This window comes from Phocoena sinus, chromosome 2 (genome assembly GCF_008692025.1).
Source record: "Phocoena sinus isolate mPhoSin1 chromosome 2, mPhoSin1.pri, whole genome shotgun sequence".
Lineage (NCBI taxonomy): Eukaryota > Metazoa > Chordata > Mammalia > Artiodactyla > Phocoenidae > Phocoena > Phocoena sinus.
The window spans coordinates 86,330,509-86,358,038 of NC_045764.1; the positions used below are offsets into that span (position 1 = coordinate 86,330,509).

The following is a 27,530-nucleotide window of genomic DNA, read 5'->3' on the forward strand; positions in this document are numbered from 1 at the left end:
GTCCCTTGAATGAAACTGGAGCTGTGGAGAAGAGTATAAAAGAGGTGAGGTCTGTCACTGCTGGGCCTTAACCCTCCTCTTCCTACACTCAGTCCAGAAATAGTAGAGATAGCCAGGTCATGCCCTCATTGCCTGGAGATTCTATTCTGGCCCCATGAAGATCATCTCCTGCCTGGAACTTGTAGAAGAATGAGTCTATTAGGAAGTGGGAAGAGATGGGAGGATGAAGATGGCAGAATAGGAGGATGTGGAGCTCACCTCCCCCCCACAAACACATCAAAAATACGTCTACATGTGGAGCAACTCTCACGGAAAACCAACTGGAAACTGGCAGAAGACTTCTTATTCGACCAAAGTGGCAGGAAAGATCTCCATGAAGCTGGGTAGGGTGGAAAAAATAAAATAAAAAAGAAGGCATTGGGATGCGACTGGAACCCCTGGGACGATCTGTGAAGGAGGGAAGGTCCACGTGGACAGCCCTCACCCTGAGGAGCTTCCTTGCCTGCTGGGAGGTCTGCTGGGACAGATGGAGGGAACTGGACTCTGCTTGTGAGGAGTGCACACGTGCCGGCTTGCTAGCAGTCAGGGTGGAGAGAGACCAGCACTGACAGCTGCCAGCCTGCCACACTTCTCAGTCTGAAACTCAGTGTGGGGCTGGGCTGCCAGTATAAGCAGTGACTAAGTGCTGAATCTCAGGCAGGGGAGGGTCTGGCCACGGTGGATTTTGTCAGCACACACACCAGGTGGTGCCACAGAAACGCGTGACTTGGGTGGACAGGCCCTGGAAAGGAGTATGCAGAGGTTGTTTCCTGGCAAGAGCACTCATCTCCACCCATTCCACCCCACAGCTTGGAGCCGGATCTGGGGTGGGCAGATCCTCAGAGTGGCCTGTCACAGAGGCAGTCCAGGTTCCACACAGTAGCACAACCACCTCGATTCCTGCAGCCACAGCACCCTGGCCTCCAGCAGCAGCCCACTCCACACCACAGCCTAGCACTAGGTCTGGGATGAACACAACAGAAAGGGACACAACCTTGGGCTGCTTCTCAGCAGAACCACGGACACCTGCATGGGTGGCACTTAGGTTTGCTGTGACCACCCGGGCCTTACTTGCTTCAGCAGTCACCTCCTTTGGGACAGAGCACACACTCAAGGGCAATGGAGCCTGACCAAACCTGACCCTCAGGGCTTCTACTCCAACAGCTGTGGAGCAGACACCACTCTGACAGGGCTGTTGACAGCCACAGAGCAAAAAGGAGGCCCCACCCAACATCCAGTGCAGGCTATGGATGCACACCACCAATCATATCCTCATCTAAGGAAGAATGGCCACAGCACACTCTGAGGAGAGACGTGGCTGGCATCCACACCATAAATAGCCTTCTCACCAAAGGGATGCTCCCACAGAAAACACCCCTTCAAGACCAGAGTAGATAACTTTCTCTGTCTCTATGAATTTAGGAGAGACAGTTTAGTAAAATGAAAAAGCATAGGAACTATTCCCAGTTAAAAGAATAAGAGAAACCCCCTGAAAAAACAGATAATGAAATAGCTACTAAACCCAAGTTCAAAAAGGAGGTAAGAAAAATGCTAAAGAATTAATAAAGATTATCAATAGAAATGAAGATTAAACAATGAACTAGAAACTAGAAAGAGGAACCAGTCAAAATTAGACAACTCAACGGCTGAGAGAAAAACCAATCTAGAAGCAATGAATAGCACAGTAAATAACATAGAAGAACAAATAAGTGATCTGGAAGACAGAATAATGGAAATAACCCAATCACAACAGCAGACAGAAAGAAAAGTGAAAAAAATGAAAGCAACATATGGGGCCTATGAGATAATACAAAGTGTGCCAATCTACACATAACAGGGGTTCCAGAAGGAGAAGAGAGAGGGAAGGGGATCTAAAGTGTATTTGAAGAAATTATGGCTGAAAACTTCCCAAACCTAAAGAAGAAAACAGATATCCAGGTACAGGAAGCACAAAGGGTCCCAAACAAGATGAAACTAAACAGACCCACACTAAGACATATCATAATTAAAATGGCAAAAGTTAAAGAGAGGATTCTAAAGGTAGCAAGAGAAAGATTCAGCTTATTTCTCTGCAGAAACTTTGCAGGCCAGAGGGAGTGTCATGATATAATCAAAGTCTTGAAAGGGAAAAACCTGCAACCTAAGATTCTCTACACTTGGCAACATTATCATTTAGAATACAAGGAGAGAGAAAAAATTTCTCAGATAAACAAAAACTAAAAGAATTCAGCAATACTAAACCTACCTTAAAAGAAATATTGAGGGAATTCCCTGGTAGTCCAGTTATTGGACTCCACGCTTCCACTGCAGAGGGCATGAGTGTTATCCCTGGTCAGGGAACTAAGCTCCCGCATGCCATGTGGTGCAGCCAGGAAAAAAAAAAAAGAAAAAAGAAGTATTGAAAGGTCTTCTCTAAATAGAAAAGCAAGAATCTATAGGAAAGGGATAATCCCAATAGGAAAGGCAAATATATAAAAGGATTGAAGATCACTTAAGCCAGTACATAGATTAAAAAACAATCAAAAAGTTGTTGTAAAGGTGATTATATCTACAATTAATAGCAAAAGCAAACATGAAGATGTAAAATAGGACATCAAAATCACAAAATTTGGAGGAGGGGACTAAAAATTGTAGATTGTTTAGAATGTGTTTGAGCTTATATGACTATCAGTTTAAAGCAAGTAGATATAGTTATGGGTCAACATACTTGAAAACCAGGGTAACCACAAATCAAAAACATAAAATAGATTCACAAAAACCAAAAAGAAGGAAACTCAAACATAATATTTAAAAAACCATCAAACCACAAAAGGAAAAACAAAAAAGAAGACATGAACAAAGAAGAACTACAAAATCAACTGGAGAACAAGGTTTAAAATAACAATAAGTACATACCTCTCAATAATTACTTTAAATGTCAATGGACTAAATGCTCTGATCGAAAGACACAGTGGCAGATTGGATAAAAAACAAGAACCTAGGGCTTCCCTGGTGGCGCAGTGGTTGAGAGTCCACCTGCCAATGCAGGAGACACAGGTCCGTGCCCCGGTCCGGGAAGATCCCACATGCCGCGAAGCGGCTGGGCCCGTGAGCCATGGCCACGGAGCCTGTGTGTCCAGAGCCTGTGCTCCGCAATGGGAGAGGCCACAACAGTGAGAGGCCCACATACCACAAAAAAAAAAAAACAAAACAAGAACCTATAATATGCAGCCTACAAGACACTCACTTCAGGGAGAAAGACACACAGATTGAAAGTGAGGGGATGGAAAAAGATATTTCATGCAAATGGAAATGACAAGAAAACAGGGGTAGGAATACTCATATCAGGCAAAATAGACTTTAAAACAAAGTCCATAAAGAAAAAGGACATTATATAATGATAAAGGGATCACTACAAGAAGAGGATATTACACTCAATAATACATGCACCCAATATAGGAGCACCTAAGTATATAAAATCACTACAAGAAGAGGCTATTACACTCAATAATACATGCACCCAATATAGGAGCACCTAAGTATATAAAACAAATACTAACAGACATAAAGGGAGAAATTGACAGGAATACAATGATAGTAGGAGACTTACACCCTACTGACACCAATGGACAGATCTTCCTCAGTGAGGCAGCAGAGGTCCTAAATGACACAACAGACCAGTTGGACTTAATTGATATCTACAGGACACTACATCCAAAATAAAAACACCAGAATACACCTTCTTTTCAAACGCACATGGAACATTCTCTAGGATAGACCACTTCCCAGGTTACAAAACAAGCATCAAGAACTTTAAGAGAATATAAATTATTTCAATCATCTTTTCTGACCACAATAGTATGAAATGAGAAATCAACCACAGAAAGAAAAATGGGGAAAAAAATGAATACATGGAGACTAAACAACATGCTACTAAAAAACCCAATGGGTTAACAATGAAATCAAAGAAGAAATCAGAAAATACCTCGAGACAAATAACAATGGAAACACAAACTTACACGATCTATGGGATGCAGCAAAAACAGTTTCAAGAGGGAAGTTCACAGCAATACAGGCCTTCCTCAAAAACAAGAAAAATCTCAAACAACCTAACCTACCACCTAAAAGAATTAGAAAAACAACAAGCAAAACCTAAAGTCAGCAGAAGGAAATAAGAAAGATTAGAGAGGGAATAGAGATTTTTTTAAAAACCCAGAAAAGATCAATAAAACCAAGAACCAGTTTTTTGAAAAGATAACCCAAATTGACAAACCACTAGCCAGGCTCAACAAGAAGAAAAGAGAGGACCCAAAGAAACAAAATAAGAAATGAAAGAGGAGAAATAACAACTGATACCACAGAAATACAAAAAAATCATAAGAGAATACTATGAACAGTTATATGCCAACAAATTGGACAACATAGAAGAAATGGACAAGTTTTTAGAAACATACAGCCTGCCAAAACTGAATCAAGAAGAAACAGATAATTTGAACAGACCAGATAATTTGAACAGACCAGATAATTTGAACAGACCAATCACTAGAAGTAAAATAGAATCTGTAATGAAAAAAACTCCCTGCAAACAAAAGTCCAGAGCCGGACTGCTTCACTGGGGAATTCTACCAAACATACAAAGAAGAACTTATACTAGCCTTCTCAAACTATTCCAAAAGATTTAAGAGGAGGTAACACTCCCAAAGTCATTATACGAAGCCACCATCACCCTGATGCCAAAACCAGACAAAGACACTACACAGAAAGAAAATTACAGGCCAATATCTTTGATGAATATAGATGCAAAAATCCTCAATAAAATGTTAGCAAACTGAATCCAACAATACATAAAAAGGATCATACGCCATGATCAAGTTGGATTCATTCCTAGGTCACAAAGGTGGCTCACATGCAAAATCAATGTGTTACACCACATCAACAAAGGGAAAGACAAAAACCACATGATCATCTCAACAGATGCAGAAGAAGCATTTGATAAAATTCAACATCCATTCATGATAAAAACTCTCATCAAAGTGTGTATAGAGGGAACATATCCCAACATTATAAAAGCCATTACGACAAACCAACAGCCAATATAATGTTAAATGGTGAAAAGCTGAAAGCCTTCCCACTAAAATCTGGAAAAAGACAAGGATGCCCACTCTCTCACCATTTCTATTCAACATAGTATTGGAAGTCCTAGCCACAGCAATCATAGAAGAAATAAAAGGTATCCAAATTGGAAGCAAAGAGGTAAAACTGTCACTATTTGCAGATGACATGATACTCTATACAGAGAACCCTGAAGACTCCAGACAAAAACTGTTGGAACTAATAAATGAATTCAGCAAGGTAGCAGGATACAAGATTAATATATAGAAATCTGTTCCATTTCCTTACACCAACAATATAAGTAAAAAAAAAACAATCCTGTTTAAAATCACATCAATAAAATGAAATACCTAGGAATAAACTTTACCAAGGAAGTGAAAAACCTATATGCTGAAAACTATAAAACATTAATAAAGGATTAATAAAGGATGATTCAGAGAAATGGAAAGATATCTCACGCTCTTGGATTAGAAAAATTAATGTTGTTAAAATGGACATACTACCCAAAGCAATGCATAGATTTAATGTGATCCCTATCAAATTTCCTGTGACATTTTTCACAGAACTAGAAAAAGAATCCCAAAATTTATATGGAACCACCGAAGACCCAGAATTTTCAAAGCAATTCCAAGGAAAAAGAACAAAGCTGCAGACATAAACCTTCCAGAATTCAGACTATAATACAAAGCTGAAATAATCAAAACAGCATGGTACTGGCACAAAAACATACATATAGATCAGTGGAACAGATAGAGAGCCCAGAAATAAACCCACGCACCTACAGTCAATTAATCTGCAACAAAGGAAGCAAGAATATACAATGGAGAAAAGGCAATCTCTTCAGCAAATGGTTCTGGGAAAACTGGACAGCCACATGTAAATCACTGCAGTTAGAACACTCCGTCACACCATATACAAAAATAAACTCAAGATGGTTTAAAGACCTAAAATATAAGACATGACACCATGAAATTCCTAGAAGAGAAAATAGGCAAAACATTCTTGGACATAAATCGTAGCAATATTTTCTTAGATCAGTCTCCCAAAGCAAAAGAAATAAAAGCAAAAATAAACAAATGGTATCTAATCAAACTTAAAAGCTTTTGTACAGCAAAGGAAACCATCAACAAAATGAAAAGACAACTTATGGAATGGGAGAAAATATTTGCAAATGATGAAACCGACAAGGGGTTAATATCCAAAATACACAAACAGCTCATACAACTCAGTATCAAAAAAACAAACAACCCAATCAAAAAGTGGACAGAAGACCTAAATAGTCATTTCTCCAAAGAAGACAAACAGATGACCAATCAGCACATGAAAAGAGGCTCAACATTGTTAATTATTAAAGAAATGCAAATCAATACCACTATGAGGTATCATCACCTTACACTGGTCAGAATGACTATCATCAAAAAGTCTACTATCTCCAAAAAAGTCTACTATCATCAAAAAGTCTACATCTGGAGAATGTGTGGAGAAAAGGGAACCCTCCTGCACTGTTGGTAGGAATGTAAATTGGTGTAGCCACTATGGAGAACAGTGTGGAGGTTATTTAATAAACTAAAAATAGAGCTACCATATGATCCAGCAATCCCACTCCTGGGTATATATCCCCAAAAGATGAAAACTCTAATTCGGAAAGATACATGCACCCCAGTGTTCATAACAGCACTATTTACAATAGCCAAAATGTGGAAACAACCCAAATGCCCATCAACAGATGATTGGTTTAGGAAGATACACACACACACACATACACACACACACACACACACACACACACACACAATGGAATATTACTCAGCCATAAAAAATGAAATATTGCCATTTGCAGCAACATGGATGGACCTATGTAATATATATAAGTGAATCACTTTGCTGTACACGTGAAACTAACACTATTGGAAATCAACTAAATTTCAGTTTTAAAAAAGTGGGAAGAGGTTTGGGGGGTTTGATGCCCAGAAGATACCAGTTCAAACTGGTCTCGTAATTCTTGGGAATTATACTTACCCAGAATGAGCACTGTATTGCCTTGGGCCAGAATGGCTTCCCCAGAGCCATGCAGAGCAGATTTCTTGGACCAGCCCTCCCTGGATCCTTGCTCCTAGGCAGCCAGAAGTTCACTCTTGGAAGATGGATGGGTTTATAGGGTAAAGGGCCACGGATATCACTGCTTTCTAGAAAATATCAAACTTGCAGCTTGAAGTTGGAGCTGACCCATCATGACCTATAGGAAATTAGTAAAGGAAAGGCTGTTCTACATTTGGAGTTCTCCCAGTGGCTCTCCCTTAACACCACAGCTAAGACACACTACGCGAGCCTGATGCTGGAAACTTTGAGTTTTTAGAGGACAGAGTAAGTAGGTTTCCATCTGCTTTTAAGGAGTGTCTTTCAGAGACTCTAATGCTATTTCATTCAAATTAGAATTGTCTCTTTCTATGAAAAGAGCAAAACCCTCACCAATTTAAGTAACAACTGAAAGAATAAAACAAAGATTTGGGCGTGTAGAAAAATTCCTTGTGGAGCCATTTGCTCCAGGGTGCACACACAGGATGAAAAAGGTCAGGAAAAGTGCAAAACATGTTAAACAAATCATGGTATTTGTATATTGATAGAAAGGGTGAGTGCACAAACAGATTGTTTTCAAGCTGTAAACACTGAACATTTGCCAATTTCTTATCTTAATCCGTGCTCCACTCTACCCCATCTCTCCAACCCAGATAAGCAAGTTTAATTTAAACTTATTAGATTCTCAGGGAGGAAAAAAATGTAAAATAAAGTAGAAAAGAATGTGAAAAGGGGACAGGGAGAGTTCTTGACAGGAACAGATACTCCAAGTTAAAAAGAGAGATACTCAAGTTTAGAAAGAACCTTAGCAATGATCTAGTCTGATCTGTTTCCTAACATATCAATCCCTCTCCAACCTAGAAAGGTACTCACCTTCTCCCAAGATAGCCCAATCTATGCATAGAAAACGTTAATTTTTAGAAATATCTTTTTCATAAAGGATGAAGCTCTTCTCCTGCTAACTCCTAACCATTGGTCCTATTTCTGCTCCTTGGAACAAAACAGAATAAATCTAAGCTCTGTATTAACAGGTCTTCCCCACATATACCCATGCCTTACCTTAGAGGTTTTATCAGCCAGAGTCCCAGCAGGTAACAGATGGCTGAGCCCAACCAAAAGCTCAGGATACAGGAGAGGAGCTTGTGGATGCTCCATTCTGATCAGCCTTGTAGAGCCGAGGGCAGGTTAGAAGCCTGGAGGTGGATAAGCAAGGCAAGGGGAAGACATTCAGCCCAGAGATATTCCCTTCACCAAAGCAACTACCCTCGGTTCTTCATTCATCCTGGATGCCCATGGTCTCCATCAGTTTCTATCACACAGCTCACCTCTAATTTAAAACAAGGGAAAAAAGAACACAGATGATGGCATATTGAATCATTTTGTTTTAGGAACCTTAGAACCTAAGTGACCTTGGGTGGGTACTTGAGAGTCCTTGGATATAAAGGATCTCAAACAGATGCATAGCTAGGCACTAAGCCATAGCAGGCAGCTCTACCAATAGCTTTCTTACTGTATATCTACTCCTTCTTCTCTCTGTAACTACATACAGGCAAGAAGTGGTGGCAGGGGGGCAGGTCGAGAAAGGAAGGGGGAGAAAGAGAAGGAAGAGAGGAAGGAAGGGTGGAAGGCAATCTGAATTGTGTGTGTGTGTGTGTATGTATATATATGCAAGTATCCTGCCCTCACCGTTTTTACCCACCTGTTCTCCTACTTTAAAAAAAAAAAAAGATATTTTCTTAGAAACAATTTTGTTCTTGAAAAATGAATCTACCTCAGCAAATGAAAAAGTAAAAGAGAAAGGACTAGTTTAAATGTGGCTGAGTCTTTTGAGAGACACTGATATAAAGGAAAGCATGTGACTTTTGTAGTCAGACAGACCTGGGTGTGCATCTCTGCCCTGTGGCTGCTGCTGGGAGATCTTGGTGGGGCTTTCTGAGTCTTGCTTTCTTCACCTGGAAAATAGGGATTTTAATACCTACCTCTGTGACTGTTAGGCAGGTTAAGTAAATGGAGTGAAGTACCTAGTATCCCAGCTGTCATACAGTAGGCATCTAATAAGTGTTAGTTGCCTTTCTCCTCCTCTCTTCCATTGGAAGTAGGTATTTGCTAAGTGAGGAGAAGGTCAATCACATGCATTCATATGAACATATGCCTGAAAATGGGCTCTAGCAGTTAAGAAATGTCTTACCAGCAAACTTCCGTGCTGCCCTACAAAGGCAAGTCTACAAAAAGATATTGGAGATTTCAAAAAAGTATACATCAGACATGATGAGAAACTTGAGGGGTTTCTTCCCTTTGAATTGATTTGTTAAAGTTAGATTTCTTTTTCCTACTTATTGCCATCAGACTTGGCCGGTCCCTATCTGTAGCTAGTTCTGCAGCATCTGTGTCTCTTGTAGGTTTTCCCCAATTATTGCCTGTGAAGTCTGTACTGAATCTGTTCCAGCCATACTTAGCTTTAGACATGGCCCAGACTCTGGGCAGGAGGTGGTTTGGATAAAGGGGCCCATTCAGAGATGGGAGCAGACATACCAGAAGACACTACTCATCCCCAGGGCAAGCACCTGAAGGCTTTTATGGACTTTTGAAAATGAAGTCCTAGTGGGCCAACACTTCCTGCAGGATGTCAGCCCTTGCCAGCCCTACTCATCCTGAAAAAGGAAGACTGAGAAAGCAGGAGATAATCATCCTATTAGTGGGCACTTGTGAAGCAAAGGTGCAAAGAACTGATTCCTGCCCTCCCACCCTGAACCCCGAACCTTAGCCATGAACCATCCCCACGTTCTACACAGGATGCTCCCGTAGAGCAGAACATACACGTATTGGCTTCAGATGAGAACTGGAGCCTGCTGGTCCTCAGAATGCCACTCCCTAATGTATTCTGCCTGGTGCACTTGACCTCAGAAACCACGTTCGCTCACCATATGGCAAGAGACCACACCTGTTTCCACATCTTTCTCTCTTGTTCCCTTTCCCACCGCAGCCACCTCTGCCTGTGTTACCTTCCCAAGAGCCTAGGGGAGAGCCAGCTGGCCGGCAGCAAGTGGCCTGATCCAGACACCTCCATAGCAATCTCTGGCTGGTATCACATATGCGGTGTCTTCTGGTTTTTTTCTCCAGATGAAAATGAATGCCTCAGCGCTCACATTTGCGGAGGAGCCTCCTGCCACAACACGCTGGGGAGCTACAAGTGCATGTGTCCTGCTGGCTTCCAGTATGAACAGTTCAGTGGTGGGTGCCAAGACATCAACGAATGTGGCTCTTCTCAGGCCCCCTGCAGTTACGGCTGTTCCAATACCGAGGGCGGCTATCTCTGTGCCTGTCCACCTGGCTACTTCCGAATAGGCCAAGGGTAAGCACTGCTAGCCATGGTCGTGGTTGGAGGCTTTCTCATTCATAACATAATTAAGTATATTTAATTCAAAATGACCTGTCCTAGTAGAGTAGAACCATACTTTTTATGATTCTTGAGTTAATTCCAATTAGCGCTGCAAAGGTTTTAGGTTATTTTATTTGAAAGGGGACATCTAGGTTTCTGGAAATTCATAGAACGTCAAACAAAATAATGAAATGACATTGTAAATACCTCGCTCTATGGCTTACCTGTCTCATTCTCTTGATCTTCACATCTTGTTGGAAAGCGACCCGTGACAGAACTGGACTCAGGCTGCACTTTGCTGATGCAGCCTTCTCCTGGGGCAGGCAGGATTCTGTCTCGACTTAAAATGCCTTCTCATCTAGCTCCTGTTAGGATAAACCAAAAAGATACCTTTTGTGGAGTCCTTTACAGTTTTAAAGTGTATTTTACATTTCAGACTTAAATTTACATTCCAAATTGCCAAAATAGCATTAAATATAAGAGTTAAGAGAACGACTGTATTTTCCAGGTAGAATACTTCACCACATTGTATGTGTGAGAGCTGGGGCAGGAAAGATGCGTTTTTATTCTACTCAGTAATTCAAGAGTTAGTGTTAAGTTTTCAAAGTTTAGGTCTTCTTCCCCACTGAATTCATCTGGACTTGGTTGTCTTGGTTCTGGCTACTCTGTGAAGGAGCTCAAATTTTAACTTTCTAATTAGGAACACAGACATTAAATATACATACACATACATATACACACCAACACACACACTTACATATACTCCCCCCCACACAAAGTCACATATTCCACAACACACACTTACATGTATATATCAAATTGTTAATTTTGTGTTCTTTGATTTCTTGACACACAAACATCAAGTGATTCATTCTGGGGTGTGTAGAAGGTAAAAGAATGTTTCATGGGAAGCACACAGAATGCCAGCAATAGGACTCAAATTTCCAGATGTTTGTGTCTGGCTCTCAGTAGACTCATTCTTTATAAGTTTAATGCCAGAACCATTTTCCCAGCAAAAACTGTGACACTCCAAGCTGGCTTCTGGCCAGTGGGACTTTATAGTCACACTTCTTGTAAGTGGTGTTCCAGGGATATGAAAATACTGGAAGGGAGTTCTGAGAAAGGAGCCAAAAGCCTGTGCATTTGGGGTTTGCCTTCCAATAATTTAATCATTATGTGAATGCACACACATACAGGATGAGCATTTATCATTTCATCCATGTTATTGTTTCTGCACATTTCATGGTGCAAGATTAAAGGACAAGGAAATGTGTCGGGCTCAGCAGGGTTACAGAAAATATTAGAAACCTGGAAATTGCTGCAAAATACAAAGTGTTCTTATTGGCATTATATTTTGAATCTTAAAGGCATAAAGGAAAATGAGTTATAAAGAATAGATCAACTAATACAGAGAGAGAAAACAGTATTTGTTCTACATTACGGACCCAGTAGTAGAGATCTACCCATTTATAACAGTTTGGGCTCCTCCGTGAGTCACTAGAGTGGACCCTACCCCAATGTAAAGATTCTTTTAGGATCATTCAAATATTTCAACACATTTTGAAAGAGGAGCCTGGTAAATACTTTCCAAGTGGCCTATGAAACAGTAAGCAGAATAACAAAACAAGGTACTTGTGAAACATGCAAGCCTCCCTCCATAACTTGGCTTTAAAAACTGAAAGGCAAAGAAAAACAGCTGAACTAGTTTTCTCTTGGGCATGGGTTTGTTTATCCAGCCTCACATGATTCAGAGCCAGTGGACCTAGTGGTTTTGAATGATTTGAAGCAATTTCCCACAGTTGGGCAAGCTTTGATACATGTATTTTATACACTGCATATCCTCACAATTTATACCTAAATCAACCTCAGTTGTCACCTAGAGCTTTCTTCTTATTTCCAGGAGGAGCTTCAGCCAAAGTGAGAGGTCTCGTAAGTGAGAGGATAAGTGAGAGGAGAGACTGCTCAGAAGCTGGAGTGGTGAAGGCTGGTGACAGTGGTGGTGGTGGAAGTGGAGGTGGCAGTGATAGTATCAGTTAAGCAGCAAGAGGGCAAGGAACTGAACAGCGATGTCTCATCCCTTTCTCACTCATGTGGAGCCTGTTTCATAAAAAGAAGGCATTTTTATTGAACCTCCTGAGTCACATGGCCTCCCTCACCCTCTGTTCTTCTCTTGTTTCCACTCCCCGTTTCCTCCCCAGCAGTACAGCAAAACACCTGCCACATTTCATTTGGGAAGTGAAGGGACAAATAAATATGCAAAACGGGGCCTTGAGAGACAGTAAAAAGAAATCAAGTCAACCCAGGGAACTGAGAATTTGAGGCCAAACACCGAGGGCTTCAGTGTTGTTCTCAGAACCGCCGGTCATCCAGTGGACAAATAATCAAGGACTGAATGTCGCTAGGGAGGGGTCCAGGCTTCACCAGAACTCTCCCTCCTCCATCTCCCAATTCTAACGAAAAACATCTGTTTCCCTTCTACCATAGGCACTGTGTTTCTGGAATGGGCATGGGCAGAGGAAACCCAGAGCCACCTGCCAGTGGTGAAATGGATGACAATTCCCTCTCCCCAGAGGCGTGTTATGAGTGTAAGATCAACGGCTACCCCAAACGGGGCAGGAAGCGGAGAAGCGCAAATGAAACAGATGCCTCCAACATTGAGGTAGGTCAGAAGGTGGTTTCTCCTGATGTCTCCTATTGCAGAAAGGTCCTCCAGATTCCTATGGTTTCCTCCAAGGATGCCCCAAAGTGGGAAGAATCTCCCTGAGGAGAAAATCCAGACATTCCCTGAGCTCTAGGCTGTATTTTACAAGGGTCTGTGGGGCTCTCTGGAGTTTCCTGCTGCTTTTAGGGAGTGGCCGTTCGAAGGTTTTCACATACTTGCCCATTTCCTCTGTCTCGCCGAAAAGAAAGTCAAACACCCACCCAAAGTCTGCTGAAAGGACAGGGTCTGAGATCCAGGACAGCAAGTGGGCAGAATAGTGAAGTGACATAGTTCTCCCTACACAGGGATGACAAGTTCTGAAAGCTAGAGACTCCTCTACTGAAAACAGCCATGTGGAGTGTGAGGGAACTTGGATTCTAGACAAAAACAACATGGAGCTCAAGCAGCCTGGTTTTCTTTGCCTACGGCTGCTGCAGCCTTTCCGTCAACTCAGAAATGCAGATACTCACCCAGACCTCTGGCTGCAGGCCCGGAGAATCCAGCACATGTGGTCCCAGAGGGGCAAGCAAGAAGCCAGTGAAAAGCATTGAATATTAGCAGATCATCAGACCCAGGAAGTAGGTTCATAGGTGTGTCTTTCGGTGGGGATGGTTTTGCGTCACTGAATAAAATTGAAATAAACTGGTTCTTTCTTAGCATCAGTGCTGCAATGCATCTGCTGTGGTTTGGGAAATGATGGACTTGAGGATATGGGGAGGGGGAAGGGTAACCTGTGACAAAGTGAGAGAGTGGCATGGACATATATACACTACCAAATGTAAAACAGATAGTTAGTGGGGAGCAGCCACATAGCACAGAGAGATCAGCTCGGTGCTTTGTGACCACCTGGAGGGGTGGGATAGGGAGGGTGGGAGGGAGGGGAGACACAAGAGGGAAGAGATATGGGAACATATGTATATGTATAACTGATTTGCTTTCTTATAAAGCAGAAACTAACACACCATTGTAAAGCAATTATACTCCAATAAAGATGTAAAAAAAAAAAAAAAAAGCAAGCAGATCATGTGCAGATATCCAGGAAGAAAAAAAAAAACAAAACTCGAGTATGCATCTGAATCATCTGGAAGGCTTGTTAAAATGGATTTCTAGGGCTTCCCTGGTGGCGCAGCGGTTGGGAGTCCGCCTGCCGATGCCGGGGACACGGGTTCGTGCCCCGGTCCGGGAGGGTCCCCCATGCCACGGAGCGGCTGGGCCCGTGAGCCATGGCCGCTGAGCCTGCGCGTCCGGAGCCTGTGCTCCGCAATGGCAGAGGCCACAACAGTGAGAGGCCCGCGTACCGCAAAAAAAAAAAAAAAAAGAAAAAAAGAAAAGAAAAAAACGGATTTCTGGAAAACATCCGAAGGGTTTCTGATTCACTAGGTCTCAGGTGACACCAAGAGCTTGCATTTCTAACAGATGCCCAGGTGATACTGATGCTGTCGGTAGGGGACCATACTTTGAGACCCACTGCAATAGAAGACCGCCAAATACAAGTGATTTCAACTTTCTCCTTGACGTGTTTATTTTTTAATATTATAAAAATGTGCCAATTTAACATTTGTGGTTTAAGCAGTATTTTATGAATACTCACTTTCAATACAGTATATACATCATGAGGAGAAAGTTGTGTTAGTGTGAGATTTGAGTCACTTTTTCTTTAGTAAGTGGCATATTTACCTTTTATTTAACACATTGCCATATGTCTTTCCAGGATCAGCCTGAGATAGAAGCCAATGTGAGTCTTGCAAGCTGGGATGTTGAGAAGACAGCCGTGTTTGCTTTCAATATTTCCCACATCAATAACAAGGTCCGAATCCTAGAACTCCTTCCAGCCCTTACGACTCTGACGAATCACAACAGATACTTGATTGAATCTGGAAATGAAAACGGCTTCTTTAAAATCAACCAAAAGGAAGGGATCAGCTACCTCCACTTCACAAAGAAGAAGCCAGTGGTTGGAACCTATTCATTACAAATCAGTAGTAGTCCACTTTATAAAAAGAAAGAACTTAATCAGCTAGAAGATAAATATGACAAAGACTACCTCAGTGGTGAACTGGGTGATAATCTGAAGATGAAAATTCAGATTTTGCTTCATTAATTCACCATCCAGAGACCAAATAATTAAAAAACATAGATAGGTAGAACTGAATTTTTCCCCCAGTCAGAATCTTCATATTATAGGTACAGTCTTTCACCACGTAAATTGCTATAAATAAGCACTATTCTTGTATTACAAAAGCAAGGTACAGGTGACTACCCTAGTTCAAAACAACCACTTCCTCAGGCTTCTCATGTATGTAGCTAAGCTACCTTGTCATATGTGTTTATTTTTGAAAACTGGGACATGTATTTCCACTGGGGGTTGGCCATTCATGCTGACGTGCCATCCTTCTAGCAGACGTACAGGAATGTGCTTTCAATTTATGGACTGTTCTATTTTTTCAAATGGTAAAACTTTGCTTCTCCAAATACAAGTATTAGGTTGGCCATTTATAATATCTATTTGGTGCTAGTAAATTCTCAAACTAGATTTATAAATGCACTGTAATATTTACACAACTTAGAAACCAAATTACAAGTATTCAGTTCAAATACTTCATTAATTTCAATCAACCAAAGTTAGTTCAGTAGCTTATCTCAGTTATGAGTATAATACATTACATGTAAATTAAGTGTGTGTATACTGTAATCGTGCTATTTTTTATCATTGAAACATTTATAAACTAGAATAATAATGCCCTTAATGTGAGGGTTTGTAATGGTGCTTATTAAGACCAAAGACTTGTTAAATGTATACACCAAGTGGTAATGAAATTTCTGTGACTGGCCCACACATGCATGGAGGTCTGGGAGGACCAGGAAACAGCCTCAGCAGCCAGAGGATCACCAGTGCATCCTTCATCACACCTGTGCAATATGCCAAGATTACCCTCGGCCATTCCTGTCAAAAAGGGGTCCATGTCATAAATGACACAATAAAACAGTCTCTTTTTTAGTGTACCCCTTGGCTTTGTGTTCTTGCATGGATGTGGGATTGGAGGGGCCATTCTGGAGACTAAATAAAGTCTCCTGAAATTAAACTATCCTGGATCTGTTAGTTACAGCATCTAAAGGTGCCAAATATATAACCACTAGAAGAAGATTTAACATATTTGAGTGAGTCCTCTGTTTTATTCATTCAAGACAGCGGAGTTATTTCTCACCAACAAGATATCTAAGACTGTAGCATTATTTCTAAAACGTGACCTAATTAATCCTATGACTTTTAAACTACTAGATTTCAGTACTTAAAAACATCAAGCTCATTGTCTTAGAGCACATGCGTTCCATTATAAAAATTTATCATGCCCCCTCCCCTCAAATATACACAGCGCTGGCAAGCTTAGGCGTTCCATCCTTTTTTTCTCCCCTAAACATCTGCTGTTAGTCAGTGCTAGCCTAATTACAAAGGGATAATCCCAAATTGAATCCAATTGAATGCTATAACTCTTGTTTTCTGAATGTCATAATTTGAAAATGCTGTTTTATTTTAAGAGCAATATTGAATATTTAACAGTTAAGCTTGTTCAATTGATAATGAATTTTTAAAAGCCCTTAGGGCATTTAAGGCTAGTGAAAATAAAAGTGAAATGAGGTTGCCGCATGGAGAAGAAACCATACAGTACACAGAAGAGTCCTCTCAAAAATCTTCAGAGGGCTTCCCCGGTGGCGCAGTGGTTGAGAGTCCACCTGCCAATGCAGGGGACACGGGTTCGTGCCCCGGTCCGGGAAGATCCCACATGCCGCAGAGCGGCTGGGCCCGTGAGCCATGGCCGCTGAGCCTGCGTGCCCGGAGCCTGTGCTCCGCAACGGGAGAGGCCACAATGGTGAGAGGCCCACGTACAGAAAAAAAATCTTCAGAAAACTAGGCTAATGAAGATGGAGTAGGTATATTCTAGAAGACAAAACCAGGGTCAGTTGGTGTAAAGCTCAGTTTAGCACTTAACCTTCCTAATTGTCAAGCTACCCATTGAGAGAATGTGTTTCCTTGCAATGTGGTGAGCTCCCTTGTCACTAGAGTGTTTCAGTCTAGGCAGCCAGTGGATAAGGATGCTTTCTTCCAGTAACAGGCCATGAACATCTCAAAGTATTTTTTTTTAATCTATTATTTTGCCGTCCAAAAAATTTTCATCTCTATTGAGCATCAGTTATGAGCGAGTCAAATGACTAGTTTGGAAGGGATTTGTACCTTGGTTAGGAAGTTAAAATGACTCAAAATTTCCTTTTATCTCTGCGCCTGTGGTTCTCTGATGGAGGTGTACTAAAATTGTTAGAGAAGAATATATAGCATATGGTAAACAACAGCTTGCAAATGGAAAATGTCTTTGATAATTTAACCTGAACTGCATTATATTCAATAATGGATTTTCTTTATAACAACAGAACAAAATAGAGTTGGCACAGAGTAGATCACTTTGATACTTTTAATAGTCTCAGTGTGGATTTTATTTATTTAAGAGCCAACAATTCTCAACAGCATATTTTCCGTGTTTCTGACTGTAACAAAACATTTTCCTCACTGTTCCATTGTAAATATTCCTCTTGCCGGAATTTTTTTTAATTCTGAGATTTAAACCTGTACGTTTCAATTGTCTGTGACCTTTTGATTTTACTTTCAATGGTTGAAGAATTTGGTTTTATAAATCTCAGAAGCTTGAAAAGTCTTGTCTCTACCCCTCAAGCCCATTTCACTTGCCAATAATTATTGTGTAAGTAGGGTTGAAATGAACTCAGCTGGCCTTATGAAATGTTTAAACTTGCACAAACAACGACATTTTTGTTCAACAAATAGCACTTCACTCAGCCAAAATTGCTTTGGACATTGCCATTACAAATACTGTTCAACTTCAGAAATCATGTTTGTAAATTAGATAAGCCAAAATAAAGGACAATTAGGTTGATATTATATTAGCATACTTAAAAATTATATACCTGTAAATTGTTAGTTTTTTTTTTTTAAAAGTCAGCGTTGTCCACAGAATGTACTATATTCTGACTTTAACTGTAGTTCCTAGAGATAGGTTACAAACATAATTATTAAATGGTTTAAAGACATTGTTTTTAATGCTAGCAGATTACCGGGAGAAAGATTAGTTTTCACATACATTGCTGAAGACAAAATTATTTCCCCCTTACCAACTTTAAATGCTTTGTCAAAAAAAAAAAAAAAAAGGCAAACCAATTTACTTTTTTAAGCATTTTGATACCCAGTATGAACCTAACATTATGTACTGTTAGAAAAGGATTCTCAGTGTTACGAGTTTAGGGTTAGAGAGAAACAAGGTGTCTCTGAATTTGATTTTGCAAATTCCCATGTGTATCTAAGACTGGGTTCACTTACAAGATTGGGTCTCAATGAAAGGTTCTAACATTCTCACAAATGTCTTTATAAACATAAGGGTCTTGTACATTTGACACCTGACATACATTTGGCAGGACCTGGCAATGTCACCAAATCTGTTATTTCAACTAACTGCTAATGAATCCAAAATGTTTTTCTGGCAACGTCATAACCTCTTTTCAGGACATAGGCTGCTTTGCATCCTTGATGTAAGCTGGAATTACGACCTCTACAAATAGAGGTCAGTTTCATTTTTATTATTGGACAGTGGAAGGTGCCTTCTTTTTAACTGAACGAAGTCATAGCAGGTAAGTGGCTGTGATTTCCCACTAGCTCAACTCTCTGCTCTCTATCCATTCCACACAAATATTCACTCTCATTTTTGGTCTTTGCAGCTACTCCCATTTCATAAATCAATGCAGCATTACCCTCTCTAGTTCCCTTTTGCCCCTCAAGGGTTGGTTGTAGTGTCAGCTATAAGGCATCACATTCAGTATATTTCTAGAATCCTTAGCTCGAGTTCAAAGTTAAGCAACACTGTGGTAGAGATGGTTAGCAGAAAGCAGCTGCTCCATTCAGCAGTTTCTGGGTAACTTTCATACCCCACATGATGTGTTTTTTGCAGCTGTACTGAGACTTGGAGAAATCAGAAGAGGTCTGTTCCCTTTTTAATGTAAAATTCTCTCTGGTGGAGAATTAAATCAAACCTGAATGATTTAGCTTTTTCTTTTCCTGGAAATGGAGATGTGAAAAAATCCCGATGATAAACACACATCCCATCAACCCCACCAGCCATTTACATAAAAAGGTCACAGTCCTGTATAGTTGTATCTGCATGGCAAGCTCTGTTCTGGGTTTCCCCAACAGCTCTGCTATGACCAGACCTATCAGGAAAGATTAACAGGACCCTGATATATCAGAATTTCAAAAGCATGACAGGCTGGATTGGGTTTGTGTCCATGTATTTTTGTTGCTACATGAAATCAACATGATATGCTATTCAGTCTTTCTGCCTCCAGCTGCACCAAGATTATCCCCCTTCAGTGTGTTCACTGCACCTGTCTACAGCAGTTCTGTGATCCAACTCCAGTGATCCTGTGTCTCAGGAAGGTTGCAAGTTCCTCTGAGGCCTACTGCTTCCTACACACTTGTAAACTGACCACAGCAGGCTCTCTTGTGGGTCATTCACCACAAGCATTGAGCCCAGGGGTCAGTCTACTGTAGAACCAGCTCCCTAGGAGAAAACTGCTCTTGATCAAGCCCACTCATCCACACCCACTCTCACCCACCAGGAGAGGGCATGGAAGCTGGGACACCATTCCTAAGGGCTCTCCATCTCAAGGTTTCTTTCCCTCAGGGTCTGCGATTCTTAATTCACAGAGTTCTGACCTTTCCTTAACATATCAAGAAAGCTTGCTGAGAGTTCAGTTCAGTCCTGAGGTCCTCGGGAGCACCGGATCCAGAGTCCTGACACTGTAGGCAATCTGGGGTCAGAAAACTGTGTTCAGGAGATTGGCCAAGATGGCCAAGTAGAAAGACCCTGAGCTCACCTCCTCTCACTGAAACACCAAAATCACAACAATCTCCAGAACAACCATTGATGAAAAAGACCAGAACCTGCCAAAAAAGGTCTACAAAAAAAGACATAAAGAAGAGACAGGTAGGAGGGGCAAATTCACAATACAGTCAAGTCCCATGCCCCTGGGTGGGAGACCCACAAACTGGAGAATTACATGGCAGAGGTTCCCCCAAAGGAGAGGTTCAAGCCCCTTGTCAGGCTCCCCAGTCCAGGGGTCCTGAACCAGGAAGACAAGCCCACAGAGCACATATAGCTTTGAAGGCCAGCAGGGCTTTCTTCTGGGAGTCACAGAGGGCTGAGAGAAATAGATTTCACTGTTAAGGGGTGTACACAAAATCTCACATGCTCTAGGACCCAGGGAAGCAGCAGTAATTTGAGAGGAGCCTGGGTCAGACATACCTGCTGATTTTGGAGAGTCTCCAGGAGAGGTAACTACAGTTCACCCCGGAAATATGGACACTGGCAGGAGCCATTTTGGGGAGCTCCTTCTACCATGTAGACACTGCTACTTCCAGTGCCATTGGGGAGTCCCTCCCTCTAGCTCATTAGTGCTAAGACCTGGTCCCACCCAACAGCCTGTAGGAGCCAGTGCTGAGGTGCCTCAAACCAAGGAACTAACTGGGTAGGGACACAGCCCCACTCATCAGCAGACATGCTGCCCTAAGACCCCCCTGAGCCCATAGCCACTTCAGGACGTGGCCCTGCCCACCAGAGGGCCCAGGACCCAGTTCTACCCACCAGTGGGCAGGTACCAGCCCCAGAATGCCCTGGGGCCTAGCCCTGCCCACCACAGAGCCTGCTCTAGCCTCTGGACCAGCCTCATCCACCAAAGGGCAGGCACTAGACTCATGAAAACCACCATCCCATAGCCCATCAGCAGGCCACACCCTGCCTTGTGACCAGCTGGACCCAGCCCTGCACACTAGCAGGCTCACACAAGCTTTGAGACACCCTGGGCCCCATACCCAACCAAGTCAGGAACTACCTCCCACCACCAGAGATCCAACACCAGCTCTGCAACCTCTGAGTCTTACAACCAGACTCCAGGAACTGGCTCTACCCACCAGAAGGCTGATCCTAACTCCAGGACCTGGCTTCACCCACCAGTGGGAAGGCAATAGCCCGAGTCTTCTGGACCGTGACTCCACCCACCAGTGAGCCAGCATAAGGCCTGGGGCCCCCTGGGGTTCTGCAGTCAGCCACCTCATGGCCCACTCCCACCAACCAGCGGCCAGCAGCCTCTACAGAAGGCAGGGCCTGGCAACCAACCAGACCAGGGTCCAACCAAGCCTACCAGATTGCCCACAGAGTCAGTCTACCACAACAGAAGGACCCACACAGTCCTCATAGGGGAGCCTCTAAAGCATACAGCCCGGTAACAAGAGGGGAGTGTGCTGCTGAGACACATGACCTCTCCAACAAAAGGCCACTTCTTCAAGCTTGGGAAACCTAACCAACCTACCAGACACAAAAATAGAAACAGCAACTTATGCAAAATGAGGCAACAGAGGAACATATTCCAGACGAATGAACAAGAGAAAACCCCAGAAGAACTAAGTGAAATAGAGAGAGGCAATCTACCCGATAAAGAGTTCAAAGAACTCAGGAGGGGCTTCCCTGGTGGCGCAGTGGTTGAGAGTCCGCCTGCCGATGCAGGGGACGCGGGTTCGTGCCCCGGTACAGGAAGATCCCACATGCCGCGGAGCGGCTGGGCCCATGAGCCATGGCCGCTGAGCCTGCGCGTCCGGAGCCTGTGCTCCGCAGCGGGAGAGGCCACAGCAGTGAGAGGCCCGCATACCGCAAAAAAAAAAAAAAAAAAAAATACTCAGAAGAATGAATGCACAGAGCAAGAAGTTAGAAGTTTTTAAGAGAGTTAGAAAATATAAAGAACCACCATATAAAGGATACAATAATTGAAATGAAAAATACACTAAATGATACCAAGGAATGGGTCAACAAGCTGAAATGATACAAAGGAATGGGTCACAAGTGGAAATCACTGACGCTGAACAGGAGAAAATGAAAAGAAATGAGGACCATTTAAGAGACCTCTGGGACAACATAAGCACACTAATGTTTGCATTTTAGAAGTCCCAGGAGAAGAGAGAAAGAAAGGTGTTGAGAACATGTTTGAAGACAGTAGCTGAACACTTCCTTAACCTGGGAAAGGGAACAGATATCCAAATTCAGGAAGCACACAGAGTCCCATACAGGTTAACACAAAAAGGAACACACCGAGACACATGACAATTAAAAGGGCAAAAATTAAATATAGAGAGAATATTAAAAGCAGCAAGGGAAAAGAAATAAGTTATATACAAGGGAATTCCCAAAAGGCTATCAGATGACTTTTCAGGAGAAACTGCAGGCCGGAAGGGAGTGGCATGATGTATTAAAAATGGTGAAAGGGAAAAACCTACAACAATGAATACTCAGCAAGGCTCTTGCTTAAATTTGATGAAGAGATCAAAAGATTTACAGACAAGCAAAAGATAAGAGTTCAGCACCACCAAAACAGCTTTGCAAGAAACATTACAGGAACTTCTCTACATAAAAAAAGTCAACAACTAGGAAGATGAAAATTACAAAATGAAAAAGCTCATCAATAAAGGCAAACATACAGTAAAGGGAGAAAATCATCCACATACATAGCTAGTAGGAAGGAGAAAAGAGTAGTAAAATCATCTATATCCACAATCAGCAGTTAAGGGATACAGAAAACAATTAGCTGCAAAATATGTTGTCGAAAACAGTTATAGAGAGGGGAGGAGTGTACAAATGCAGGATTGCTAAAATGCATTTGGAAGTATGAAAAGCAACTTAAATCACATATAAATATTTCTAAATATATTAAACCTTCATGGTAACCAAAAACTAAAAATTTATAATAGAAATTTAAAATGTGGATGCCACATATATAAAATGGAATATTACTCACCCAAAAAAAAGAAACAAAATTGAGTTCTTTGTAGTGAACTGGATGGACCTAAAGACTGTCATACAGAGTGAAGTAAGTCAGAAAGAGAAAAACACCATATGCTAACACATATATATGGACTCTAAAAAAAAATGATTCTGAAGTTACTAGGGGGAGGACAGGAATAAAGACACAGACATAGAGAATGGACGTGAGGACATGGGGAGGGGAAAGGGTAAGCTAGGACGATGTGAGAGAGAGCGGCATGGACATATATACACTACCAAATGTAAAAGAGATAGATAGGAGGAAGCAGCCACATAGAACAGGGAGATCAGCTCAGTGCTTTGTGACCACCTAGAGGGGTGGGATAGGGAGGGTGGGAGCGAGATGCAAGAGGGAGGAGATATGGGGATATATGTATATGTACAGCTGACTCACTTTGTTATAAAGCATAAACTAACACACCTTTTTTTTTTTTTTTTTTTTTTTTTTTTTTTTGCTGTACGCAGGGCTCTCACTGTCATGGCCTCTCCCGTTGCAGAGCACAGGCTTCGGACGCGCAGGCTCAGCGGCCATGGCTCACGGGCCCAGCCGCTCTGCGGCATGTGGGATCTTCCCGGACCGGGGCACGAACCCGCGTCCCCTGCATCGGCAGGCGGACTCTCAACCATTGCGCCACCAGGGAAGCCCTAACACACCATTTTAAAGCAACTATACTCCAATAAAGATGTTAAATAAATTAATTAATAAAAAAATGTGGATGCCAGGTGTGGGACACAAGATGGCGGAGTAGAAGGACTTGAGCTCACCTCCTCTCACAAAAACACCAAAAATCACAACTAACTGCTGAATAACCATCAACAAAGAGACTCAGAGCTACCAAAAACGATAATCTACACCCGAAAACAAAGAAGCCACAGTGAGACAGCAGGAGGGGGGCTTTCAAGATATAATTAAATCCCATACCCATCAGGTGGGCATAAATTACTTGAAAATAATTTATCACAGAGGTTCTCCCACAGGAGAGAGAATTCTGAGCCCTACATCAGGCTCCCCAGCCAGGGGGTCTGGCATCAGGAGGAGGAGCCCCCGAGCATTTGGCTTTGAAGGCCAGTGGGTCTTGAGTGCAGGACCTCCACAGGACTGGGAAAAACAGAGACTCCACTCTTGGAGAGCACACACAAGTTTTCATGTGCACTGGGACTCACAGCAAAGCAGTGACTCCATAGGAGCCTGAGCCAGACATAACTGTGGGTCTCAGAGAGCCTCCTAGGGAGTCAGTGGATCAGCTGTGGCTCACTGTGGGGGCAAAGACACTGGCAGCAGACATTCCACGAAATACTCATCTGCATGAGCTTTCCTGGAGGTTGCCATTTTGGCAACAAGACCTAGCCCCACCCAAAAGCCTGCAGGCTCTGATGCTGGGATGCCTCAGGCCCAACTACCAACAGGGTGGGAACACAGCCCCACCTATAAGCAGACAAGCTGCCTAAAGTCCTCCAGAGCCAACAGCCGCCTGTTAAATACACCACTTGAGATGACCCTGTCCACCACAGGGACAAGACCCAGCTCCACCCATCAGTGGGCAAGGCACCAGACCCTCACACCAGGAAGCCTGCACAAACACCTGGACCAACTTCAACCACCAAGGGGAAGACACCAGAACCAAGAGGAAATACAAACCTGCAGCCTGAGGAATCGAGACCACAAACACAGAAAGTTAGACAAAATGAGATGGCAGAGAAATATGTTCCAGGCAAAGGAAAAAGATAAAACCCCAGAAGAACAACTAAGGGAGGTGAAGACAGACTATCTACCTGAAAAATAATTTAAAGTAATGATGGTAAAAGATGATCCAAGATCTCGAAAAAAGAATGAAGGCACAGAACAGAAGGATAAAAGAAATGTTTAATAAAGAGCTACAAGCAAGTAAACAATACAATAACTGAAATGAAAAATATACTAGAAGGAGTCCATAGCAGAATAACTGAGGCACAAGAACGAATAAGTGAGCTGGAAGACAACTTGGTGGAAAACACTGCTGCAGAACAGAATAAAGAAAAAAATGAAAAAAAATGAGTACAGTCTCAGAGACTTCTAGGACAACATTAAAAACACTGACATTTGCATTATAGGGGTCCCAGAAGGAGAAGAGAGAGAGAAAGGGCCTGAGAATATATTTGAAGAGATAATAGCTGGAAAATTCCCTAACATGGGAAAGGAAACACTCACTCAAGTCCAGGAAGCACAGAGAATCACATACATGATAAACCCATGGAGGAACACACTGAAACACATTAATCAAATTGACAAAAATTAAAGACAAAAGGAAGATATTAAAAGCAACAAAGCAAAGCAACACACAACATACAAGTGAATCCCCATAAGGTTATCACCTGATTTTTCATCAGAAACGCTGCAGGCCAGAAGGGAGGGGCACAATATATTTAAAGTGATGAAAGGCAAAAACCTATGACCAAGAATACTCCACCCAGCAAGGCTCTTGTTCAGATTCAACAGAGAAATCAAAAGCTTTACAGACAAGCAAAAGCTAAGAGAATTCAGCATATCCAATCCAGATTTACAGCAAATGCTAAAGGAACACTGCTCTTGGTGAAAAAGAAAAGGCCACAACTAGAAACAAGAAAATTATGAATGGGACAGCTCATTGGTAAACACAAACATACAGCAAAGGTTGGAAATCATCCACATACAAAATGCAATATCAAAACCAATAATGGTGAGGAGACTACAAATGCAGGATATTGGAACTGCATTTGAAATTAAGAGACCAGCAACTTAAAACAGTCATGTATATATAGAGACTACTGTATGAAAACCTCATGGTAACTGCAAACCAAAACTCTACACTAGATACACACACAAAAAAGAAAAAGGAATCAAAACAACACTTAAAGACAGTCATCAAATCGCAAGAAAATAGAACAAAAGAGGAAGGCAGGAAAAGAGACATACAAAAACAAATCCAAAACAATTAACATGATGGCAATAAGAACATACATATTGATAATTACCTTAAGTGTAAATGGATTAAATGCTCCAACCAAAAGACATAGACTGGCTGAATGGATACAAAAACAAGACCCATAGATATGCTCTGTACAAGAGGCCCTCTTCAGCTCTAGGGGACAAATAAAGACTGAAAGTGAGGGGTTGGGAAAAGGCATTCCATGCAAATGTAAAATCAACAGAAAGCTGGGGTAGCAACAATCATATCAGACAAAATACAGACTGTCACAAGAGACATAGACAAAGGAGGACACTACTTAATGATTAAGGGACCAATCCAAGAAAAATATGTAACAATTGTAAATATATATGCACACAAGAAAGGAGCACCTCGACACATAAGGCAGATGTTAACTGCCGTAAGGGGAGAAATTGACAGTAACGCGATAATAGTGGAGGCTTTTAACACCCCCACTTTCCTCAACGGAGAGACTGTTGAGACAGAAAATCAATAAGGAAACACAGGCTTTAAATGAAACACTGGACAAGATGGACTTAATTGATATTTATAGAACATTTGCCAAAAGCGGAATACACATTCTTCTTATGTGCACATGGAACATTCTCCACACTTGATCATGTGCTGGGCCACAAAGCAAGCCTCAATAAATTTAAGAACACTGAACTCACATTAAGCGTCTTCTCCAAGAACAACACTATGAGATTACAAATCAACTACTAGGAAAAAGAAAACTGTAAAAATCACAAACACGTGGAAGGTAAGTAATATGCTACTAAATAACCAACGGATCACTGAAGAAATCAAAGAGGAAATCAAAACATACATAGAGACAAATGAAGATGAAAACACAATGATCCACCACCTACGGGGCACAGCAAAAACTTTTCTAAGACGGAAGTACACAGCAATAAAATCTTATATCAGGAAGCAAGAAAAGTCTCAACTAAATGACCTAACCTTACACCTAAAGAAACTAGAGAAAGAAGAACAAATAAAACCCTAGGTTAGTAGAAGGAAAGAAATCATAAGGATCAGAGGAATAATAAATGAATAGAGACAAAGAAAATGATAGAAAAGATCAATGAAACTAAAAGCTGGTTCTCTGAAAAGATAAACAAAATTGATAAACTTTAACCAGACTCATCAATAAAAAAAGGGAGAGGACTCAAATCAGTAAAATTAGAAATGGAAAAGGAAAAGGTAGAACAGACACCACAGAAAGACAAAGGATCATAACAGACTACTACAAGCAACTATAGGCCAATAAAATGGACAACCTAGGGCTTCCGTGGTGGCGCAGTGGTTGAGAGTCCGCCTGCCGATGCAGGGGACCGAGAAGATCCCGCATGCCACGGAGCGGCTAGGACCGT

At 41.8% G+C, this 27,530-nt stretch overlaps 1 protein-coding gene across 2 annotated transcripts in view; it reads left to right on the forward strand.

The window, feature by feature from the left end:
- Positions 1-27,530, forward strand: part of FBN1 (fibrillin 1) — a 275,481-nt gene that overhangs the window by 246,358 nt on the left and 1,593 nt on the right. Inside the window, exons 64-66 of one of the 2 annotated variants that reach the window (XM_032624189.1) lie at positions 10,327-10,558; positions 13,070-13,244; positions 14,998-16,289. In XM_032624189.1, the coding sequence (XP_032480080.1) occupies positions 10,327-10,558; positions 13,070-13,244; positions 14,998-15,387 (797 nt within the window). In that variant the 3' untranslated portion in view covers positions 15,388-16,289. Of the gene's footprint in view, positions 1-10,326; positions 10,584-13,069; positions 13,245-14,997; positions 16,290-18,042; positions 18,047-27,530 lie in introns of those variants that run through there. The other variant, XM_032624190.1, reaches the window with a different exon arrangement.